Here is a 21,499-nt window from a genome sequence, read left to right on the forward strand (position 1 = left end):
CTTCCTGCAATCCGCTCGAAACTGGTCAAACTTTCAGCCAAAGGTGGGAGGCTCGGATATACATTTTCCGCTTCCTTCTTTTATTTTTTACCGAACGAAACAGAAACAGAAGTGGATAGTTACATTCCTGGTAGCGATCGCAATCTATGACCTCGATATATTGTAGTAAAATCGATCGCTGGATCAGCTAGATAGCCCTCTTATGTTTGCGCTTCACTTTATTTCACAACATTTCTGTAACTTTCAGAAATTGTTCTTCAATATCTTAAGGTGAATATAGTGTTGTTTGAAACACAATATTGAAACATTTAGATACTGTCGCGATTCTGCAGAAAACAAAATATCTATTTATACTAATAAGGATATTGTTAGTGAATGCTATCTGTATTTAAATTTTAAATTTAGATGTTAATAAAGTGATAAATGTGGTAAATTATTTTAACTTAAACTTCTATTTTTTATTATTAGAAAAACATGTAAGTAAAATTTGCGGGAAATTTAATTATGAAGAAAAATTATTTATGTATAATTAGCTTTATATTTTATTATGATATCAGATCATTCAGATAATCTGTATCTCAATACCAAAATACATTTATATATTTTTTCTTCCTAATATCGAAATGCATCATATTTTTTTGTATTAGATAAATATTTACTGCATTAAATAAAATAGTTTTGCTTTAATACTGCAGCTTACATCGTAAATACAGCCATATAGATCAAGCAACGTGTACTTTGACTGTGACATAGATCGGATCACACTGGATTAGAAAAGTTTTGCACGGTTGCATTTCGATTTTTTGCAATACGAGGAAGTTGTTTAATTGAATTCTAGTTCGAGCCATTTGGACGCGATGTTGTTTCCCATACAGTCGTGCTAGAAGGGATTTTCGGCTACTTTTTCCGACAGCTAATCTTCTTAGGTAGAAACAGGACACAAGCGGAAAAGAGGCTTACACGCGGCAAAATACATAAAGACGAAGGAAGCAAAAATGCGGTAAAGAGAACGCAGGCGACCTAAATGAAGAATTTAAATACCTCAACGCAATCATTTCGCAGCGTTCATAACACGGCAAATGCGAGATACAATCTAGAATCAGTCTAGAATGTTAGAAAGAATTTTAAGTATAAAATGTAATTTATATTATCTCTACGTTGGCATGAAAAAATAATGCTATTGACGTCTTATAATAGATTAAAATGTTTAAACTATTTTATGCCTGATTGTAATAAAAAAAAAAAGATGAAAATTTAGATAATGATTTTAATTGCTTTAATAATTGAAACTTAATAATTAAAACTTGAAATTAAACCTCAAATCTCGTGGATTATGAAGCAGACCTCCCTCTGATCCTTTCCGCTTTGTAATAATATGTGTCTTAAAATACTTTCTAATGAACTGCTTCCCCCTAAGTAATGAAATTTGGAGAAACTGTAATTAAGCTATGAAATATCACCACAGCTACCTAACTACCTTTATAGCACTAAATCAACTAGATCCAGCTTTCAGCAGTATATACTATACATGTAGGTTAATTGTGTGCTAACTAAGGTTCGTATTCATATCATAAATTTAACGCTAGATTTCATTTTCAACGCTAGATAACATTGTATATACATATGTGTAATTTTTAGATAAAAAATCGCAAATGTGATTATATTTTTCTATGATTTTGTAATATGAATAGAAAAAAAGAGAAACTGTCAACTTATCTTCTTTATTTATTACATTTCAATTGACGTATTTTGTAAATTTTCTATATACGTACAAATTTTTTAAGTCTATATAAATTTTAGCTACTACAGTTAAGTATATTATAACCAATTTTTTTATCTGAAGACACGATATTACAAATCTGGAAAAGATTGTCAAAAATAATTGATATTTTGCTTCTATTTATAATATTGAAAAGAAATTATTCAGATTGTGTGATTGTTCTCTTTTAAAAATCAAAGGAAACAAAAGTATGCATCGAAGAAATTAATACATAAACTAATAAGCAACTCTTGTAATCAATACCTAGTAGTCAACGCGTCTAAAAATCTTTTTGTTAACAAAGATGGACGCGATAAAGTGAACAACGAAGCGCGACGCCCTTTTCGAATAAGGGCAAAGAAACTGCACGTCGTTGACGTAAACACGCCGACAAGTGAAGCTGTTTTTCCGAGCTCACGGGAATTACGAGATAACGATCGGTCGCAGATTCTCGTTGTTCGTCCATTAGCTAGTTCCGTTGGACCAGTCGGACGCGATGTTTCTCGGTTGCTTACGATCTCCAGCTTGATCCTCGCAAGATAAATAATTGACTTCTGGGCCGAGTTTCCTGATGCTGGAGAAAAGCCATTACCGGAACACCGGAACGATTCGATTTCCATGAACCGATAAGTTGATATCGATCTGCGGCTCGCTATCAGCGCTTCTCCTGTCAATATCTTTCCGGATTAACGCGATTGAATCCCATCGTGGTTCCCTACGGAGCTCAAGTTGACGTTGTAATACGAGAGCTAGTCCTTTCAACGATCTTTTTATTGTTACGATTGAATTAAGTCAAGTACTAGCCAAGTCCATCATATTGACTATTTAACAAGATTAGATAGGAATACTTGTTATAGAAATAATTGTTCTTGTATTTTATGTTTGTAACGAAAAATCCAAAAGATGTATAAAAATATGTTTTTATTTATAATCTAACAATATCATATACGTGAAAAAAGTTTTCGTTGAAACCACAACAAATAAGATTTCTAAATAATAATTATACATAATTACATTATATAAAAACTGAAATGTTTTATACGTATATATAGAGTGAAATATTGACTTATTATTATTTCAATTTTTTTATTAATTTGTATATATTACGTAATCAATAGAAATACTAATATTCATATATTAACACAATACATATGTATAATAAATTAATATAATTAATATAAAAAATTTTTAAGTATTATATAATTATAAACAGTGCATTATTTTATTTAAAAATGTTTATTTAATAATGCGACTGATAACTATGCTACTAATAGTGAGAAAAATTCTTCTTTCCTCAATATTATAACTAATAGAAGGAATTAATATTTTCGACGCACTTGTCAGTAGTACAAAAATGATTGATCTTCCTAATATTTTTAGTAGAATAGATTGATAAAGTGAGAAACACTATTATAAGTATATTAATTATTACTATTATAAGTAGTATCTGTAAATTAATTTCTACAAGAGTCTATATCTTATCAATGTAATTACAGCACTGTAAGTATGGTAACACAAATTCTTGAACTTATAGATAAATTAGATCTTCCTCTTTGTCTCGATAACATTACGTATATCAGTAGTCAATCACGAAGTAAAATATTTATTATTGTACAATATATTTACATATTTATATTAGGTTTTTTATGAAAAATAGCTCAAATATTTATGCAGTTACCACCAATAGTTGAGTATTTACTAATTATATGCACTTAAACACTCTTTCTCCAATACTTTTTTGATAAGTCATAAGATATCATTTATATTTTAACTAGATGCATAATATTACATAAATGCATCTACATATTTAAAACGATATCGATAATAATAAACAAAGAAAACTATAACAGTTACATCGTTAAGTTTGAATTATGTTACAAACGTAATAATAACGAGAAGCGAAATTAGAGAACAATATCTTAGGACATTGTGGATTTAGTTAACTGATTGCGGAGGTTATGGAAGATCCTATTGTTCTTGTGGTAGGTTAATGGTAGTCATGCTCATCATTGCTCATAATTCATCTATCCTTATCACTCAGCTTATCTTGTTGCAGGAAGCTGCTTCAGGCAACAATAAGGGCCAATCGCACAGGCCATTTCATGTGGGTGGGTAGCGATTCATGGGGCGCCAAAGTTTACCCCGTCCGAGATCAAGAGTTCGCGGCGGAAGGTGCCATTACCATTCTGCCCTATAGGAACGTCCTCAAAGGTAAAAGACCTTTGCTACGCTTTTGCGACCTCCTATCATAATCGATTAATCGGAAGAATATTTACTCCGAGTTCATCTTTGATCAAAAATAAATAATATAAAAATGAGAATTAAAATAAATATTTCTTTTGCGGGGATATAATTTTAAATAAATATAACGTTAGTAACAATAATATTAAAAGAGCAGAATATAGTGTAAAACTCTAAGTACAGTTTTAAAAGTGAAATAAATTTCAATATAACTGAATTGTTAATTCACTTAATTTGTATGACTTGTATATTTGTTCAAATTACTCAAGTCAATTCAATTCCTTAACGTATCTGATCCATTTTACTGAGCCACAATTGAAATTCCTTGTTACACCGCAGTTGCTTACTGTGCAACTTTGTTACCGCGTAGTAGCGATATCGTTCTAACTTTGGCCTGACGTTCATTAATCTTACATGACAAGTGAGTAATATTTTCCGCTTCCGATTATGTCGCATCATTCCTGACTCGTGAGTTAGGATTTGTGGATCGAAGAAATGAACGCAATGGCGCATTTCGCCGCGTTCCGCACTAAGTAATTAACACAGGAGTATCAACCCTCATTAGTCAAGCTAATTTACCAGAAATTATAGCCTACTAAATACCAAAAACGCCATCATCAGGATGTTTGTTCATTCCACTATTAGTTTCGAAAGAGCGAGGATGCTAAGATGTAACAGATAATTTTTTTTCTGATTATTTTTATCTTAATCTCTGATTATTTAAATCTTAAATGATCAGTTTTTGCACTATAATGTTCAGAAATAACTTGTATTGAATATTGCAGTGTTTATTTTTGCTTTTTACATACTATAATAGGCAAAACGGATTAAAATGAAATTTATTAAGAAAACGAGAGCAAGTAACAGTCACGCGCTGTTAAAAAGCGCTATATATTAATTAAGTAAATATACTAATTAAGCAAATATATATCTCACCAAATCATATATTGAAAAAATGTTCTTTTAACGCAATAAAAATTTAACGCGTTTTAGTTAACTTTTGAGCCATCTTCACTGTACCTCCGAGTTAATTAGACATGCCGATAAATAGTAATAATGAAGGAGTAGTTATACAATAGCAATGATAATTGAAGGAGTCACGTTGTGGTGATGTTTAGATATAACTGAAAAAGCTCCATTGACATTATAAAAAATTCGAAAAAATAATTGCGTTTTGAAGTACTAATAACATTGTGCTCCTTTCTTCGAATACCACATTGACGCGTTTATATATTTTTGAAATCGAGAAATCATTATCTCTGTAGTTGAAATTATAGTTATTAAAAATAACATCTTGTTTACCATTTCACGGTCTCTTCCAAAAAGTCATTTTAAGATTCACGAATATTTAAGTAAATCTAAAGTTTTAAAGTTTAAATAAAAAATATAATGATAAAGTGATGAGAGAGACTATCAAATTGCTTTTTCGAAGAAAAATATAAAAAATACATTAAATATTTTTCCCCAACACGGGCTGTATGAAAAAAAAAAACACGTTATTTAAACATATTTTAATAAAATACTAAATTATTTTATTTTAAATATTTTATATTTAGTGTAAAAACCTTATGTTATTTATCTATATTATTTAAATTATCAAAAATTAAAATTTATTTAGAAAATAAAATCTATTTTGTTCGATAGAATATTTACGCAAATAGATAAATTTTTCAAGAGACGCGAATCAAATATACTTATTAAGATATATTCTTTTAAAATGCTGTAACACATCCTTTACTGCAGAGCATCGGTTTCTCTAATGTCGATTGCTAATCTAATATATTTAATCTTATATATGTAAGTATATAACATTAATAATAGAAAAGATCACAGATCATAAAAATTAATTGTTCTAAAGGATTGAAAAACTTCCTATTTTCAATGCTTATGTAAAATTACTATTTAAAAATAGATTTTTTTTAAATTATGACATATATTATTGTTAAACCATATACATATCATAAAAATAAATGAAAAATTGTATCTTTTATGGAACATAAAATTAGATAAAAAATAAATCTGTTTCAATAAAGTTAGCTTTCCTAAATTAAATTATTTTTATTTGAATTTTATCGTGACTGGCACAAAAAAATTTCTTCGACAAAAAGCATGACGTCAGTTATCAAAATGAATGATTTAGTTGTAACAAGTACGGTTTTCTCAATTTCGATGTTGTAGATTTCGACAACTACTATTTGAGATTGCGGCCAAGAATGGACAACGAATGCGGCGGACAGACAGAGAAAAATGTTCCCCATAAGTCTTTGACGGATAAGACAGTGAACTGCCGGAATATCTGGTTTCGAGAGTTTTGGTCGCAACATCACAAGTGCACTTTTAGCGTGAATGCATCAAGCGCCATGACACGCTGTACAGGCGAAGAAAAGCTTGCCGATTATGAACAAGAAGGCTTGGTGCCTTTTGTCGGTAACGCACAGATACATCATATTGTTATACTTTTCTTCGAATGCTTAGCTATTTTACTTTTATGTCGCACTGAAGAAAAAGTATATGCCAGTAAAATCGATTTATGACGATGTATCTCCCTGAATGTATGAATAATACATGAATACAATTTTGAACTTAGGGATAAAAAAAAGTCGAGAATAAAAACTGATTTTCATTTTTATCTCTCAGTTCCGAATCATAATTCTCCAAATTCAATGCTCAGTTAATATGATAAAGTTTCTAATTATATCTTTGTGAAAGAGATTATTTATAATATTTTATGAGAATTTATCAATTAACTATTTATAATGGCTTAAGGCTATTAGTTTTAATGGAAAAATCAATCTGATTTTCAATTTATTACCATTGTTGAATAATATATCCTAATAAATAAATTACCGCTCAATTATAATTTTATCGTAATAAATAAAAACGTCACGGTATGAATGAACTTTTTTCATTCATACCGTGATATGATTAATTAATTGCGGAAAGTGTGAATTAGAACTCTTTAAAGAGAGAGAAATAAAGACATTTCGTGATCGTTTATCCTGAAGTGCGAGGGAAATGATTGGTGCGGAAAAAACAGCGAGAACAAGACAAGCGGAAAGATAGTTATCGGTAGGACAAAGAAAAAAGGGAAAGAAAATATTCTCGGCACCCTCCAATTTTTCGTCACTTTTCGACCATTTTTCTCAACTCAAAAACAGAAACGCGAAAAAAAAAACTTAATCGTCTCTTTGATCATAATTTCGATATATATGTATATATTTATATGACGAGATTACGTCACACAGTGAGATAACAGTGAATCTTAATATTAAAAGAATTATTTACTACACAATTTCTGTTTCTTCGTCACCGATGCATTTTACAAATCTAGTGTACACCTCAATCTGTTTCTCACCATCTGCAATCGACGAAAGCGATTCAATTAACATTTTTTTAAATTGATTTATAAAATAAAAGTTTATATACATAAACATATGGTTCTCGTTTCAGAACAAAATATTCAAAATTCTATTACATTATTGTAAGTGAATAACCGTTTTTACATTGTACTTTAAATTTAAACTTTTATTGATACACTTTATACACATTTTATCGATCGAAGTAGGTTCTATATTCACTTTGATTCATCTGTACCTTCTTCGACGTGATACGAGCACTAAGCACATCAATGCCTTTCACATAGAAATTGGAAGAGTGAGATGCAAGAAATTCGTTGAACGCACAACACACTTTTTAGGTCACTTTCTGTTTAAAATATTTTTTTATTTAAAAAGCTATTTAAATACTTAAATAAATCTGTTGAAGAAGAATTAGGAGAACATCGGAGAATTTCGCATTTGTACTAATTCTTAACGGTTTGTTTTGTAACCTGCGGTCTAGTATTATCATAGAGCAATAACATACCGCGTATATTTATCATATAAAATTATCTCTCTGTCCCACACCATGTACGTGCAATGAATATAATATATAATATATGTTGTGAGATTTTATATTTTTTAATTTTTTATTTTCCTTAATTAATAATTAACATTATCTGTCTTAGAACTTTTTAAATATTTTTCAATGATCGTGGACTATATTCAATACATGTATGTTTCATGCATAAATAAATCTAATTAATAAATTAATAAATTTAAATAACGGGGTTTTATATTTTGTTAAATTAAACGAATTTAATATTTATATTTATTTTTGTTAAATTTAACAAATTTATTAGGCTCGTAGCCCTTCGTCTATCATTATTTATTTTTATTGAGCCTTGTTACTTATATTTATTTTAATTTAAACAAACAAAAGAACGTAAAATTAAAATATACATATATAATATTCACACAATTAATCCCAGATTACTATCGTTTGTCCGTAAGCATTTGTCAGTGTTTGCAATTAATTGCAGTTGACTGTACTCCATGTTCCATTAAATTGTATACTTTCCGAATAAACTTTTGCGAACAAACTTTCGCGAGGTGAAGCCACGACAAATGGAAAGGAAGGAAACGGTGACAAACCGAACGAAACAATTTTCCTCGACTATAGTTTTTGAGTTAACAAACACATCTAATGGCGCGTGAAAAGTTGCGCAAAATCAACCATCACGGTTTTCCCAAATATACCGCGCTTTTATACTCTTTCTCTCCCTCTCTCTTACTTTTCTTATTCTTTCGTGAGATAAATGACGGAATCTTGTTAAGCGCGAAACGATCGGAAACTCTTTACTTTCAAGTGCATCACGATGGTAGATAAATCTTATAAATCGTATTAACTGCCAAACATCTTTTCCACAAGTAACAACTTGTGTTTGACATTTTCTTTATTCATGAATAAATAAATAATGAATGTTTGCTATTGTAGAACAAATCTTCGAGATGCATCAAACAATAAAACTTGTCAGATTGTGAAGAAGTGTTTCTTTAAACAAGTTGAATAAAAATTTGAATCGTATTCTATCGTAACAAGTAAGATAAATAAGATTGTAGAAGCAAGACATATATAAATATTTGATTTAATATCTAGAAACATATTCGCTCTATTTTTCAAGGATTCTCGGACATAAATGAGAAATTCCTTGTTCTTCTATACTAGCAAGTTACCATCCTTTTTTTATGATAGATTTGTGATTTTTTTTCACATTGTTGGATTATTTACAGACGAAAATTTCCTCCCTTAGAAAAAACAGATACATTTAATTAAATTAGAATACACATCAAATAGCAAGATGTCTATTTGATATCATTAATCATTCTTGACGAATTTAGCATCGTATCATTGTAAAAATAACGTGGATTTGAGATAACCTCACAATGTCACCAACGTTAAAAATATTAAATTAATGCAAAAGTTCATGCCCGATTAATTTCGAATGATAGGGCACAAACTTTTGTACTAATCTAATGTGTCATTATTTTCGTATTATTAACAATATAAATGAATGACGTTGTAAACAGTCATAGAATGGATAAATAAATCACGTCATTATTACATCTTAAATAAGTAACGTGACGTTAATTAATAATCTGAAATGACTACCTATTGAAGTCACAATGTCTACAGCTTGCTACTTGAAACAATGCTTCTTTAGGAACCTCTCAAGATTAGATAAATAATATGCGTTTATTAGAACCTTGCGCTAAAATAGAATGTTATCATATTATTTACAGTGGATGCAGTTTACGCCATGGCACACGGTGTTCACAATGTTATCGAGGAAGAGTGCGTAAATAATTTGGGTACGTCGCATTATCTCTGCGAATCGCTTGTACCAGCACCAGATGGTCCACGGCTCCTTCAACACATTCATAACGTTAGCTTCATCGGTAAGTTACGCGAAGCAGCTTTTCTTTCGACGTAATTTTTAATTTAACACTTAATTTAACTTTCAAGTATAATTTCAAAGCTCTGGCGCAAGGAACGTATAACAAATATATAACTTTTACTTGAAGCTCTAGTTGCATTTCTTATTATAATACCTGTGGATTCGAATTATTGAATGTTGTATAGGAACATTTGTGACGCGTTTGTGGAACACAATGCGGCATTGATTAATTGATCAAATTCTTGTCAGTACATTTTCCATATGTCGAATGTGAAAAAAAGTTGTTATATCGAGAGGCTTGGACACATCGATCAATTATATCCGCGAGAATTCCGCGTATGCTGAACTGCAATTTCATCATTCCGCGTAGTGTAGCGATCTATCAGTGACGTCAGAGGGTGGCAATCTCGACGCCTCATCGATATTGCAATTAAAACACTTTCCCCGATTTAACAGCACGTAACACTTTCACGTCAGTGGACTCTGCGACACAATTAAGACTGCCCCCTCGTTACGGAGCACTATCAAATGGCAATGCGATTATCTCAACCGGCCATCTCCCGTTCGCGTATCAGATTTATCGTAACGATATTGCATAACGTTCAAACTTCCCTCTTTTCCCTAGCTTTTCCAATAATTTCATAACATCGCGATCTCATCTTTCAAACCCGCGCTCTTACGCTTTTGTCCGCTTTTAATCCCCATTTGCGCTATCAGGATGTTAGTTCGTGTCAGAATATCTTACCTCAAATAACCCCCATTTATCAATATTAGCGGTATAAATGAAGGATAATCTTTAAGATAAACTGAAGAATATCTGAAACCAGTGTACGTCCAGCACTAGAAGACATTTATTCTTCGCTTAATCTAAATCCAATATTTTTTGCGCAAACTTTAATTTTATTTATATAAAATGCTAGATTATTTAAATGAAATAAAAAGGTATTTTTTTTTAATAACGAATTTAATCGGACGCACTCATAAAACTATCGTATACAAATAGATAAAAATATGTGTTTAATACAAATATAAAAACTGATTAAACCATAAAATACTTAATACATTTTATCGTGCTGTTATATTAAAATTTCATAATCCGAAATATTTACATTTTTTTTACTTTTACATATAAATTATAATAAATCAACAGTTTCAGTGTTCACAAGTGCGTCCAACCGAATTTACTATAAGTTGCATTTGACAAATATATATAGTCAAGAGAAATTTCCTTATATAGATAATATATGTATATATGAATATATACCTCTACAATATAACGATAATATATCATAATATACTTGTATAAGTATATCAATTTATTTATTTATTTTATAAACATTCTTAGATGAAATCTTATTAAACAAGTTTTTTTGATACACACACGCGGGACAATATATTTCAATGAAGATACCTAATATGATTTGTTTATATAATACTATTGGAGAACTAATCTGCAGACAGAATGCAATAACAGAAATAAAAATATCAATTATCGTAGAAACAGTTGGAATGGTTCGTTCGATAATACTTAATTATTTGCTTTACTGCGCGATATGCAATATACGAATCCAACGTGCATCGAATACCACGCATATAAGCCGCAAATAAAGACAATGAACTTCGTATTTATATTAGTAGATTGTTTTCGATAATTGGATTTTGTGAAAGGAAACTTTATAACCGTAGCTGTATATAACGTTGAAAAGAGTTCGTTTAAACTTCGGCGTTATCTGGCTCTCTCTCTCTCTCTCTCTCTCTCTCTCTCTCTCTCTCTTTTATTTCGCGTTCTCAGTTGTTTAACGTTCGGAAGGAAAAAGCTATGCATCTCAAACTCTCTCATTTCTCACTGTAACATTTTCGCAGATAAACTGGCATATAACACTTACCGCGAATTGAGAACGAAAAATTCCATTCGCTATTACTTTTTTATCGTTCTTTTTTGTAACTCTTGATTATCGTTTTATTTACTTCTTTATTAGGAATAAATCACTTTTTTTTTTTAAGAATAAGTTAGGGAAAAATCAATTTTTTTATTAAGTGTATATCTGTATGAAAGTAATTGTTCGCTTATTCATATCGATACTAAGAAATGCGAATAAACAATGGTTATTTAGATAATGTGAAATGCGCAAATCGATAAATTATTTATTTGACTACGCGCATGGCAATTTCGTTTAATTAAATAAATTAAAAATGAAAGTTTTTTGAAAACACTTCCGACGTGTTTGCCTGAATAACGCAAATGAATAAAGCTTGTCGCTCGGATCATATTCGATCATATTCAAATTCACATTAGAAATCTCGCGCTTATTCATAGTCCACGGCTTATTGATAATCCACGGTAAGCGAAACATAATTTCCCGGTACAATCGATACGCTGGCTTTGCTGCAACGATAACGATAACGATAACTTGGCACAAACGCCGCGAACTTGTTTTGCCGACGAGTTCTCACAGCACAAATCTGGAGCGCTTACGTGCGCGGAATAACAATGTATTCGTATTTTCCTTTGTCAAACTTATTTACCAACCCTGACAATCCTGCACCTGTTTGCACCTTGCATTCACCTTTATATTCACATTTCTATGTAAACTCCGATACTATGAGAAAACGGATGAACTTCCAGGCGAATTTCACTCAACTAAACGCACCTCGTAACTTCCATTGCCATGAGCTTCTCTTTGTTGGAAAAAAAGTGCAATAATAATAACTTAATGGACTAGCGAGAAGTATCCTTTTTTGTGCGTTCCCATTAGTTCTGATGAAACGGGTAATAAGCTTATCGAATAAACTGAAATTGTGAGATATTCTTTTCTGTTGATTTTTATCCTCAATTTTTCTATATCGTGCTTGTAAATTTCTAATTTTAAATTAAAATGTATATTTTTTTAATAATTTTAATACGTATAAGTTAGATTTATATACCACATACTTTTTTTCATTCACGATTATATCCAAATTATTGTAATGTTATTAAAGAACAATTAATTTTACTAGATAGAGGTATTAAAGTTCTTTTTATATTTGTTACGTAATCCTGTTTCTTATTATATATATATTTTTATTTTTGTTTATTTTTGTTTTATTTCATTTAATTTCAAACTCATTTTCTTCGTTTTACTAATATAAAAAGTAATCAAAAGCCTTAAAATGAAAGATTTAGCTCCACTCGGAAACATCAGAATTTCAGGTTTGCATAACGTTGAAGATCATGGCGAGAAGATATATTGCTACATTATTGCCGCGACTTTAATATCTTCTTCGTATCTTACCACGATACCCGACTGTGCTTTTGCTTCGCGATTTTTATCTTCCTAGTGCTCCTCCTTGCTCATAATTTTCTTTGCTCTTGCGGACAAAATTACTATTTTCCTTCAATTTCGCCCCAGTGTAACCTATTTTTTTCGTGAGCTTTCTTATACCGTCTGTATTTTTTCACATTGATAATGTGCTTTGAAATAACACTTTGTATACATCCTGTATATCCGCTTGTACTTGCTGGTCTGCGTTGTCGGTGCCGGCATCGAATTATTATGATGAAAGTGGAGAGATAAACTGAGAAAAGAGGACAGACTCTAACAAGGACGAAAAGAAGCTGTGCCAGGATCTTCTTCTAACAATGTTCTATAAATAAACCATAATTCCCGCGTGAAATAGCTGGCATACATTCCGCAGACAAAATATCCAAATTTTCGATCTCACATTGACCAACATGTTTTTATCTCTTATACTCTTTTAAATTATATTATTAATAAAATTCCATATTTTACTTTTTAATTTTTTTATATTTATCTCTTTTAATTATTATATTATATATTATTAATTTTAGTTCAATTTAGTTTAGTTTTCAGTGACTTTAAATATTTAAAATTAATTCTTTTTTGATTTTTTTTTTCTCAAATTACTTGCTAATTTCATTCTTTGTTATTTTTAATTTGCTATTATTTTTTTAAGTGTTATTATATCTTTATTAATAAAATATTATTTTTACAATATTTTTATTACATCCATGATAATGTTTGGGATTATGCAACTGAAATTGACAGTAATATTTAAGTTAAAAAACATAACAAACCTTTAAAAATTTTAAGCATATATTCTACATGCTATATTCTACAATCGCGTAACTATTGTAGTTTTAAGTTATCAAGTTAACGTTCTTATTTTGTTTTAGGTCGCCAAAACACTGAAATTAAATTTAATTCTGATGGAGACGCTTACGGATTCTACAACATCTATCAATATCAAAGAAAGGACGAGGGTCGTTTCGACTATATCCTTATTGGCATATGGAAGGAAGAGTAAGTCGATTTCGAGTATTCATTGATTCAAATGGGATTCCTCAAACTTTAACTCTTTTAATAATATTTCACATAGTATACTACTAGATACTCCAATTGAAACGTTGATGTAAATCAAGTTGTTACGTTAAAATTTCTAAGGTTCAAACGTTCTTCAACATTTCGAAACAAATTAAAATATATTTATCAAAAATATTTGCACATATAATTTATATTTTATATTTTTATTGAAAATATTCTTAGTAATTATTTTATTCAATCTTGAATACACACAAAAATAATGATTTGTATTTTTTATTAATCAGCTGAAATATTGTACTTACATTAACCTTTATAAATATTATATTTCCTTATTGATAACGTATAGCCTTGTAACAACTCGTTACATTCTTGTAAAATAAAAAAAGTACGTAAAAAATAATACATAAAAAAGTAATACGTAAAAGTAACACAAAAAGTTACATGTAAAAAGTATACGAGATAAGATAAAATATTCAGTTCATGATTTGTGTATTTTTAATCTTTTCGTGCAGAATCCTTTATAAAAATTGGCTTTGTTTGCACAGTATTTTCCTTCGACAGTGCTTTCAGTGTAACAATTCAATGATGAAATCACTGTAGCGCCCAGATTGCTAATTAAAGGTTAATTTACTCCCTCAGGCTCTCTCTGGACATCAATATGACACGATGGGCGACCGGAGTCGGCGAGCTTCACATTCCACGTAGTATGTGCAGCGATAACTGCCCGATGGGACACGTCCGCAATTTTGTAGTAAGTGCACACTGTAAAGTCTGAGAGAGGATAACCAGAACCGCTGAGTGCTATGTGGTTCTATTAGCTGATAGAATGTTCACAAAAGATCTATTGATCTATCTAATAATGAGAGAACAAACGAGTATTAATGAGAGATTAAAGCGAGTAATAGCGATTAAATGCAAAGTAATAATATTAAATGCGAATATTAAACAAGGTAGGTAATGGAAAATTGGCATGTTCTAAAAATAAATATTAATACTATTTCAGTATATGTATATATGTTATATCATAAAATAACATATAACATATGTCTGTCAGCTTTCAAGTAGAACATTTAGCGAGTAAATTGTCAACTAAAGCTGTTAAATGGGTAAGGTATAGATTGATTAATAAGCATTGATTAACAGTCCATTTCAATAACCTTATTAATTCTTATTGCATTTAGACTATCGATATGATATTGGACTATTGGCACTGAAGTTTGTTTACAACTTCTTTTTTTAATTTCATTTACACTCAGTGTTAATGCAAATTTTTTAAATCTTATTTTAATTCCATTGCGGAACTTATTGATGCATCAAGATTAATGTCATTTAATATATAATTTCTTTTATACATCATTCTCTTTTTCTCTACCTCTTTCATTTTATATTATAATTGACATAATTTATAATTTATATTATATTACTAGAGCGAATAATACAATACAGAATACATGGAGAACAAAATACCAACTTGTTAATTGAATTTGCTTCAATATAATGAAACTAATAAAATTATGACGCTACCTCAGCGATAATTCAGCTTATCTTGCGCTATTTGTATAATTAAATTCTGATGCACATTTTGACTCAAACCCCACGAGGAATTCAATTGTGTAATTTCCACAGACTCTCGTGATATGCAAGTTACATTTAATAAAGAGAACGCGGACGATTTCTGCTACTATATGTTTCTCCTCTGCTTATTCTTATTCCTTGTCTTTCGGACGGTTAAAATTTCATGCAAGTTAAAGCAGATTTGTAATTGCGGTCCAATCCCGTGAGTTTAATCCCAGATGTGAGCATTTTTGTATTCTCGAATTTTCACAGAACTCTCTTTGGATGTAAGCTGTATAATCACATAGATAATGCAATAGTAATTACACTACGGATTTTATACATATTATTTTTTATTCAACGGGATATTCTGTCATTTTTTAATACAATTTGTAATTTTAAATAAAAAATTTACATAAAATTCCAATTCTCGATTGTTATAGATTTAAAAATATTTCAGAATAAACAAATAAATTATGAACAACACGTATTAAAAATGATAATTATATAAGAATGCATTTATAACAATCTACGAGCGTTGTATAATGTGATTATTTATAATCATGGAAAAATATGTTTTGTAAAAAAGAAATTTTCAAAAAAAATTCAAATATTTATTTTTTATTTCTATTTCTTTTATCTTCTTTTATTTGTTAAAATAATATGTTTATTTTATAATTTTAAATCTATTTTTTTAAGTAATAAAACTAAAAGTTTTGAATTTATTGTATTACTTTATTTTAATATATAATTTAATTATAATCTAAAAACTATAAATCTGCGTTATCAGAATATATATTTAAGCTGTATTTGCTAATAAACAACGTTTTCTAGTAATTAAATCTCTTGGAACATAATTCTTATGATATGTTCCTAAATGTATTTGGAATATATTCCTAAACGAGGCTCATGAATGTTTAAAGTATCTCGTTTCATCATCAAAAATTAATAACATACTCATAAAATTTTCTTCAAATTAACAACTGCTTGCCCCTAAAACTCTATAATGATTAAAAATAACCCCAATTGGTTATATTTTTCTTAATTAATATTGAACAAACAATAAATATACGTAGAGAATTGCTATAACCTATAAGTTATTATTGAACTTATTACAGAGCCACGACGACTAATTAGCTTCCTTACAGAAAAATGTAAAAAAGAGAATTTGCGAAGTATTTCCTCGAGCATTCCCTTTTCTACATTATGAAATCAAATACAATTCAATTTTTAATCATTCATATGTAATGAAACATTACTATTCGTGCAAGCCATTTATATAACGTAGAAAATCAAATATTAAAAATATTACTAAAATACAATGATGTGACGATTTTTTAATTGTTTTTGTTTTTACATGTATGTAACATAGTAATATACTATATAATTGTGCTTTTGTTTGTGTATTGTAGCATTTATTACAATTACTTTTTGTAGAACTTTAATGTTAACTTTAGGAATAATCAACAATTTAAATTATCCACCATTTATGTTTCTTAGAGTATTTCTTCGAGGAGTGAAAAGGAAAGCGTTCACTTCGCTTTGTTCGATATGCTTCGTTACTTTTAAACTTTGATTTCGCTTACAATAACAGAAATTTCCTACAAGTTTAAGTTCTCTGCTCTCTTTAATTTTAACCTAAGCTTCTTAAATTTCCTTCTTTCTGTCTATCGTTGCAGCTGGCTTCACTGGCTTGACTTATCTTTTTTGTGTAATTTACTTTCGGATTTTAAAACCAAGATCATCCGTGACCTTAATCGACGAACCATATGCTCTTCATATTATTTGCTTTCTTTTTTACATCTATCTATACTTTTTATATTATCAACTTACACATATTTCTCGCAAAATTTTCAAATTACTACTATTCTCAAGCTTTCTTTCATAAATACTGCGAAACTTTTTTCGAGAAACTCTTCCGATTTTACCTTAAGTTTTATTCAGAGTTAAGTTTTAGGAAGAAAATTTAAAGCCCCTAAATTCCGTCTTCTGCTATCTATTCATCGTCGCAATTACTTTTATCACTTTTCCGCAATTCGCTCCCGGAATAACCTCATGCGAGATTAAAGCTCAATCGCATCATATCCATGCCTAATTAACGGTTGATGATTAAAAAATCTTGTTATTATAAAAGATTCATGACGTTTATCATCTTTTATTTAATTGGAGAGATTCCGTCTTACGTAGCTCTTGATTAAAATAGCACAATTTTATAACTGAAACTAGAAAGTCATAAATTTCTCAGAAAATATGCAAAATATATTAAAATATACTAACGATTTATCAGCAAATTTGAACCTAAAATTGCAGTAAATTGGTATGAAATATGTCTGTATTAAAACTAATCTGCCAGAAAAGCCTACCGTCAAATTGTTATAACAAAAATCGAACAAAATCTCCCGTTTTGTAATTGTTTAAATGGAATATACTATTTAATTACGAAATGGCCGATTACTTGGTCTTTATTCGATTTTTGCAGTTTAATCTGTTATATTCTACTATATTTCTAATGAAATTCTTTCATTAACTGTCGGATCTAAACAAACATTGCATGCTTGCATGACAAGCTTAATTAAAATGCATTCCTTTGTATTCTTAGCCTATAACGTAAGTGAAAGAGAAATATTAAACATACGCTAGGTGCGATTCATTAAGCATGATTTAATTATTTAATTAATTAATTTTGCTGTAAGAGTGTATATAACTGGTTCTCGTTCCACATGTCACATACCAGTTGCATGCACTGCGCTGTCCGGTTGGAGTGTGTGCTCTCTGATAGATGTCTATCAATAAATGTAACGACAATTAAAACGGTAATTGCCATTCTCCCATTTCTGCATAATCACACTCGTAGTTTAATCCACCGTTTGAATAATGTAATTCGTAATGGTTATCATAATTACAAGAATTCTCATTGTGGTAATAGGAATTATTAGCTATTAGTGCGTTATTAACATTCAGAAATTATACATGAAGCGCGACAAATCAATATCGGTCAACTAGTAACAGTAGACTAATTGAAATACGAGATTATTAATAATTATTAATACAACAATTCGGTGTGGTGCATACTTTGTGAAGTTATACCTAATACAGTTATAGGTATAAAATATTTTCTTATTAGTCATATTCATTCCTATATCATTACTGTACTTTTATTTTCAATCTTATTATTGTCATTCATGGGCGAATTATGCATTTATTTGGGCTAGTACGAACTCGAATAACTTCAACTACTTCCAAACTGCGATGAAACCGTCAGTTTCATCCCCGTGGACCATTTATTATTCCACAATGTAATGTAGAGTAAGCTGACGCTAATAAGGGAGGGAAGCGTGGCATGTTAAGCTCGAAAACAAATTTATTTTTCTATGTAAATCCCATAAATAATTCCTACCCATCTGTTTGTCCGATAGTTCAAACAAACGTCATGGAGATCTCATCGATCTCAACGCAACTTGATATTTTTCAACGAATAGTTACATAAAAACAATAGATTTGCCTTGAATTCTACTGGACGTTGTTGTACGCTATGTTGGAACGTATTTTCATCGTCATTTTTTAATTGTTTAAATGTTAAAATAACGAGAATTTTTTACGATAAACAGTCACTTCTCATCTCCAAGAAAATTTGCTTGTCCCAAACCATAAGCTTATTCGTATGTCCTATACGTACAATCAGATATAAATCTTCTGCGCGCGTATATGTATTTGTTAAACATTTTTTCTGTTATTAAAATTTCATTTATTCATGATTTATATTAAGAAGATAGCAAATTGCTCAAGCTCTTTTTTTCTACTTTATTTCGTTTTAAGCTATTGTTTCAGTAATTTCTGCACGCGGATATACGGATTTATAGAATTTAATCTTATAAAATCGTTAATTAATAATAGCAATTGTTGTTTATATCAATATCAGTTCTCAATAATAATGATTGTTAGCAATTAATATTGACAATCTGTTGCGAGGGCGCATATTACTTTATTATTCATTATTCATGATTCAAGAAAAATGATTGATTGGTTATTATTGTTATTTATCCTCGCTTGGCAAAGCCAAGTATTACAACAGAATCTAACAATTTCCAGGAACCCTGCTGTTGGAGTTGCGTTGCCTGCCGGGAGGACGCCTATGTGTACAACGACACGTGTAAGAACTGCAATCCCGGGTATGCACCGAATTCCACAATGATGGGCTGTATTAAGCTCACCGCCGAGGTTATACCTTGGACGAGTCCTTGGGCGCTGGTGCCGCTGATATTTGCCTCCATCGGGATCCTCAGCACTCTCTTTACTACCGTTGTCTTCATACGGTGAGACGCATTTTGCTTCTTCATTTGTTTCTTGTGCGGAATGTTCCTCCATCGTATTATTATAATTTAATAGACTTTTTGGCAAATCCATTTTCAGATAAGTGAAACAATAAATGGATCTTGCTTAAATAAAATTTTAATTTAGAATTTCATTATAGTACACGTAACTTTAAAGAAAATTTTATCTATTACAACAAATAATAATTTTGCTTGATATTTTTTCTAAAGAAAACGTTTTTAAGTTGATTTTTAAAGAATTTATTATTAACACACTTGATTGATATAGTCTACAATATAAAGATAACGTAACGAATCATAACGTCCAATAGCACACAATGTATGTGTACGTCAAAAAGATTAATTAATATTTTTTTAAACATTTTTTTATTGCTTGCAGTTGTTATGGATGAAAATATTGCTTTGCAACGTTAATATAATTATAAACGTAATTAAACAGTTTTCAATATAAGGTTATATCTAAAATCTGGAATATCTTAAAATATATCATATAAAAAAGTATATTTAATTAAATGTTTATTTAAACAATAAATAAATATTTAATTAAACAGTATTTATATAAAATAAATGTATAATAATTGGTTTTATATAATATTTTTTTACTTATCTATATTTAACATACTTACGTTTGATTTTTTTAATTTTAAATAGATTGTTATTTTTAATTGTCTGAAAAAGAATAAAATCAAATGTAAAAGTTAAAATTTAAAATATTAATTCACAAAAAAATGTAAACATTGCATATAAAAAATAAAATATTTTAGCTTTAATCGATGCTTTATTTCAACATTTGTTTGTGGTAAAAAATCTGTGTCTTGTATTATAGCAGTAATTTATTTTACAATTAATCAGATGTATAGATTGTAATTACTGCAAATCGCAAAACAAATAATACGATTATATAGACCATAAAATTTTTTATTTTTATACATCAATTAAAAATATAAGTAATACGAAAAAAACTTTTCTCTGAATTTATGCGAGAATGATTCATGAATTTGATTTACAATCATTTTTTTTTTCAATGAAAATATAATAAGATTGAGCGAGGAATATTAGCATTGAAAAAGAGTGCTTCAAAAGATATAAAATCGATGCTTTCGAAGCGAAAATTTAATCGAAAGCTTAATAAGTGACCTATTAAACTTACTTAATTAAAGAGCTGAAAGGTTTTCTGCATTTCACTATATATAGATATGTAAAAAAGAATAGAACTTTTGAAGTTACTTTTTAATTTTTATTCAGCTTAAAAGATTAATATATAATAATAAAATTTGTATAACTTTTGTGTAAATTATCATTTATAGTTTAAGTTAATTATAATACAATTTAATATCTAGAGAAAAAGTAATGGTAGAGAATTTGAAAAAATTATTAACCTAACCTTGTTGTCTTCTTTAAGATTATCAAGCAATGTGAAATTGTCAAGCAATTCGAAATAATTTTGCCCTATTCCGAATATTAAATAAAAGTCCGGATATTAAATAAAATCAAAATATAAAGTAATATAAATAAA

The 21,499-nt window shown here is 29.3% G+C and overlaps 1 protein-coding gene across 1 annotated transcript in view; it reads left to right on the forward strand.

The window, feature by feature from the left end:
- The window catches only part of LOC108774804 (metabotropic glutamate receptor 8), a 78,174-nt gene that overhangs the window by 51,996 nt on the left and 4,679 nt on the right, over positions 1-21,499 (forward strand). The window contains exons 6-11 of the mRNA XM_018541003.1: positions 3,816-3,970; positions 6,179-6,427; positions 9,622-9,777; positions 13,951-14,077; positions 14,738-14,849; positions 19,742-19,965. Coding sequence (XP_018396505.1) covers positions 3,816-3,970; positions 6,179-6,427; positions 9,622-9,777; positions 13,951-14,077; positions 14,738-14,849; positions 19,742-19,965 — 1,023 coding nt within the window. The remainder of the gene's footprint in view (positions 1-3,815; positions 3,971-6,178; positions 6,428-9,621; positions 9,778-13,950; positions 14,078-14,737; positions 14,850-19,741; positions 19,966-21,499) is intronic.

Source organism: Cyphomyrmex costatus, unplaced genomic scaffold (genome assembly GCF_001594065.2).
Source record: "Cyphomyrmex costatus isolate MS0001 unplaced genomic scaffold, Ccosl1.0 scaffold275, whole genome shotgun sequence".
NCBI lineage: Eukaryota > Metazoa > Arthropoda > Insecta > Hymenoptera > Formicidae > Cyphomyrmex > Cyphomyrmex costatus.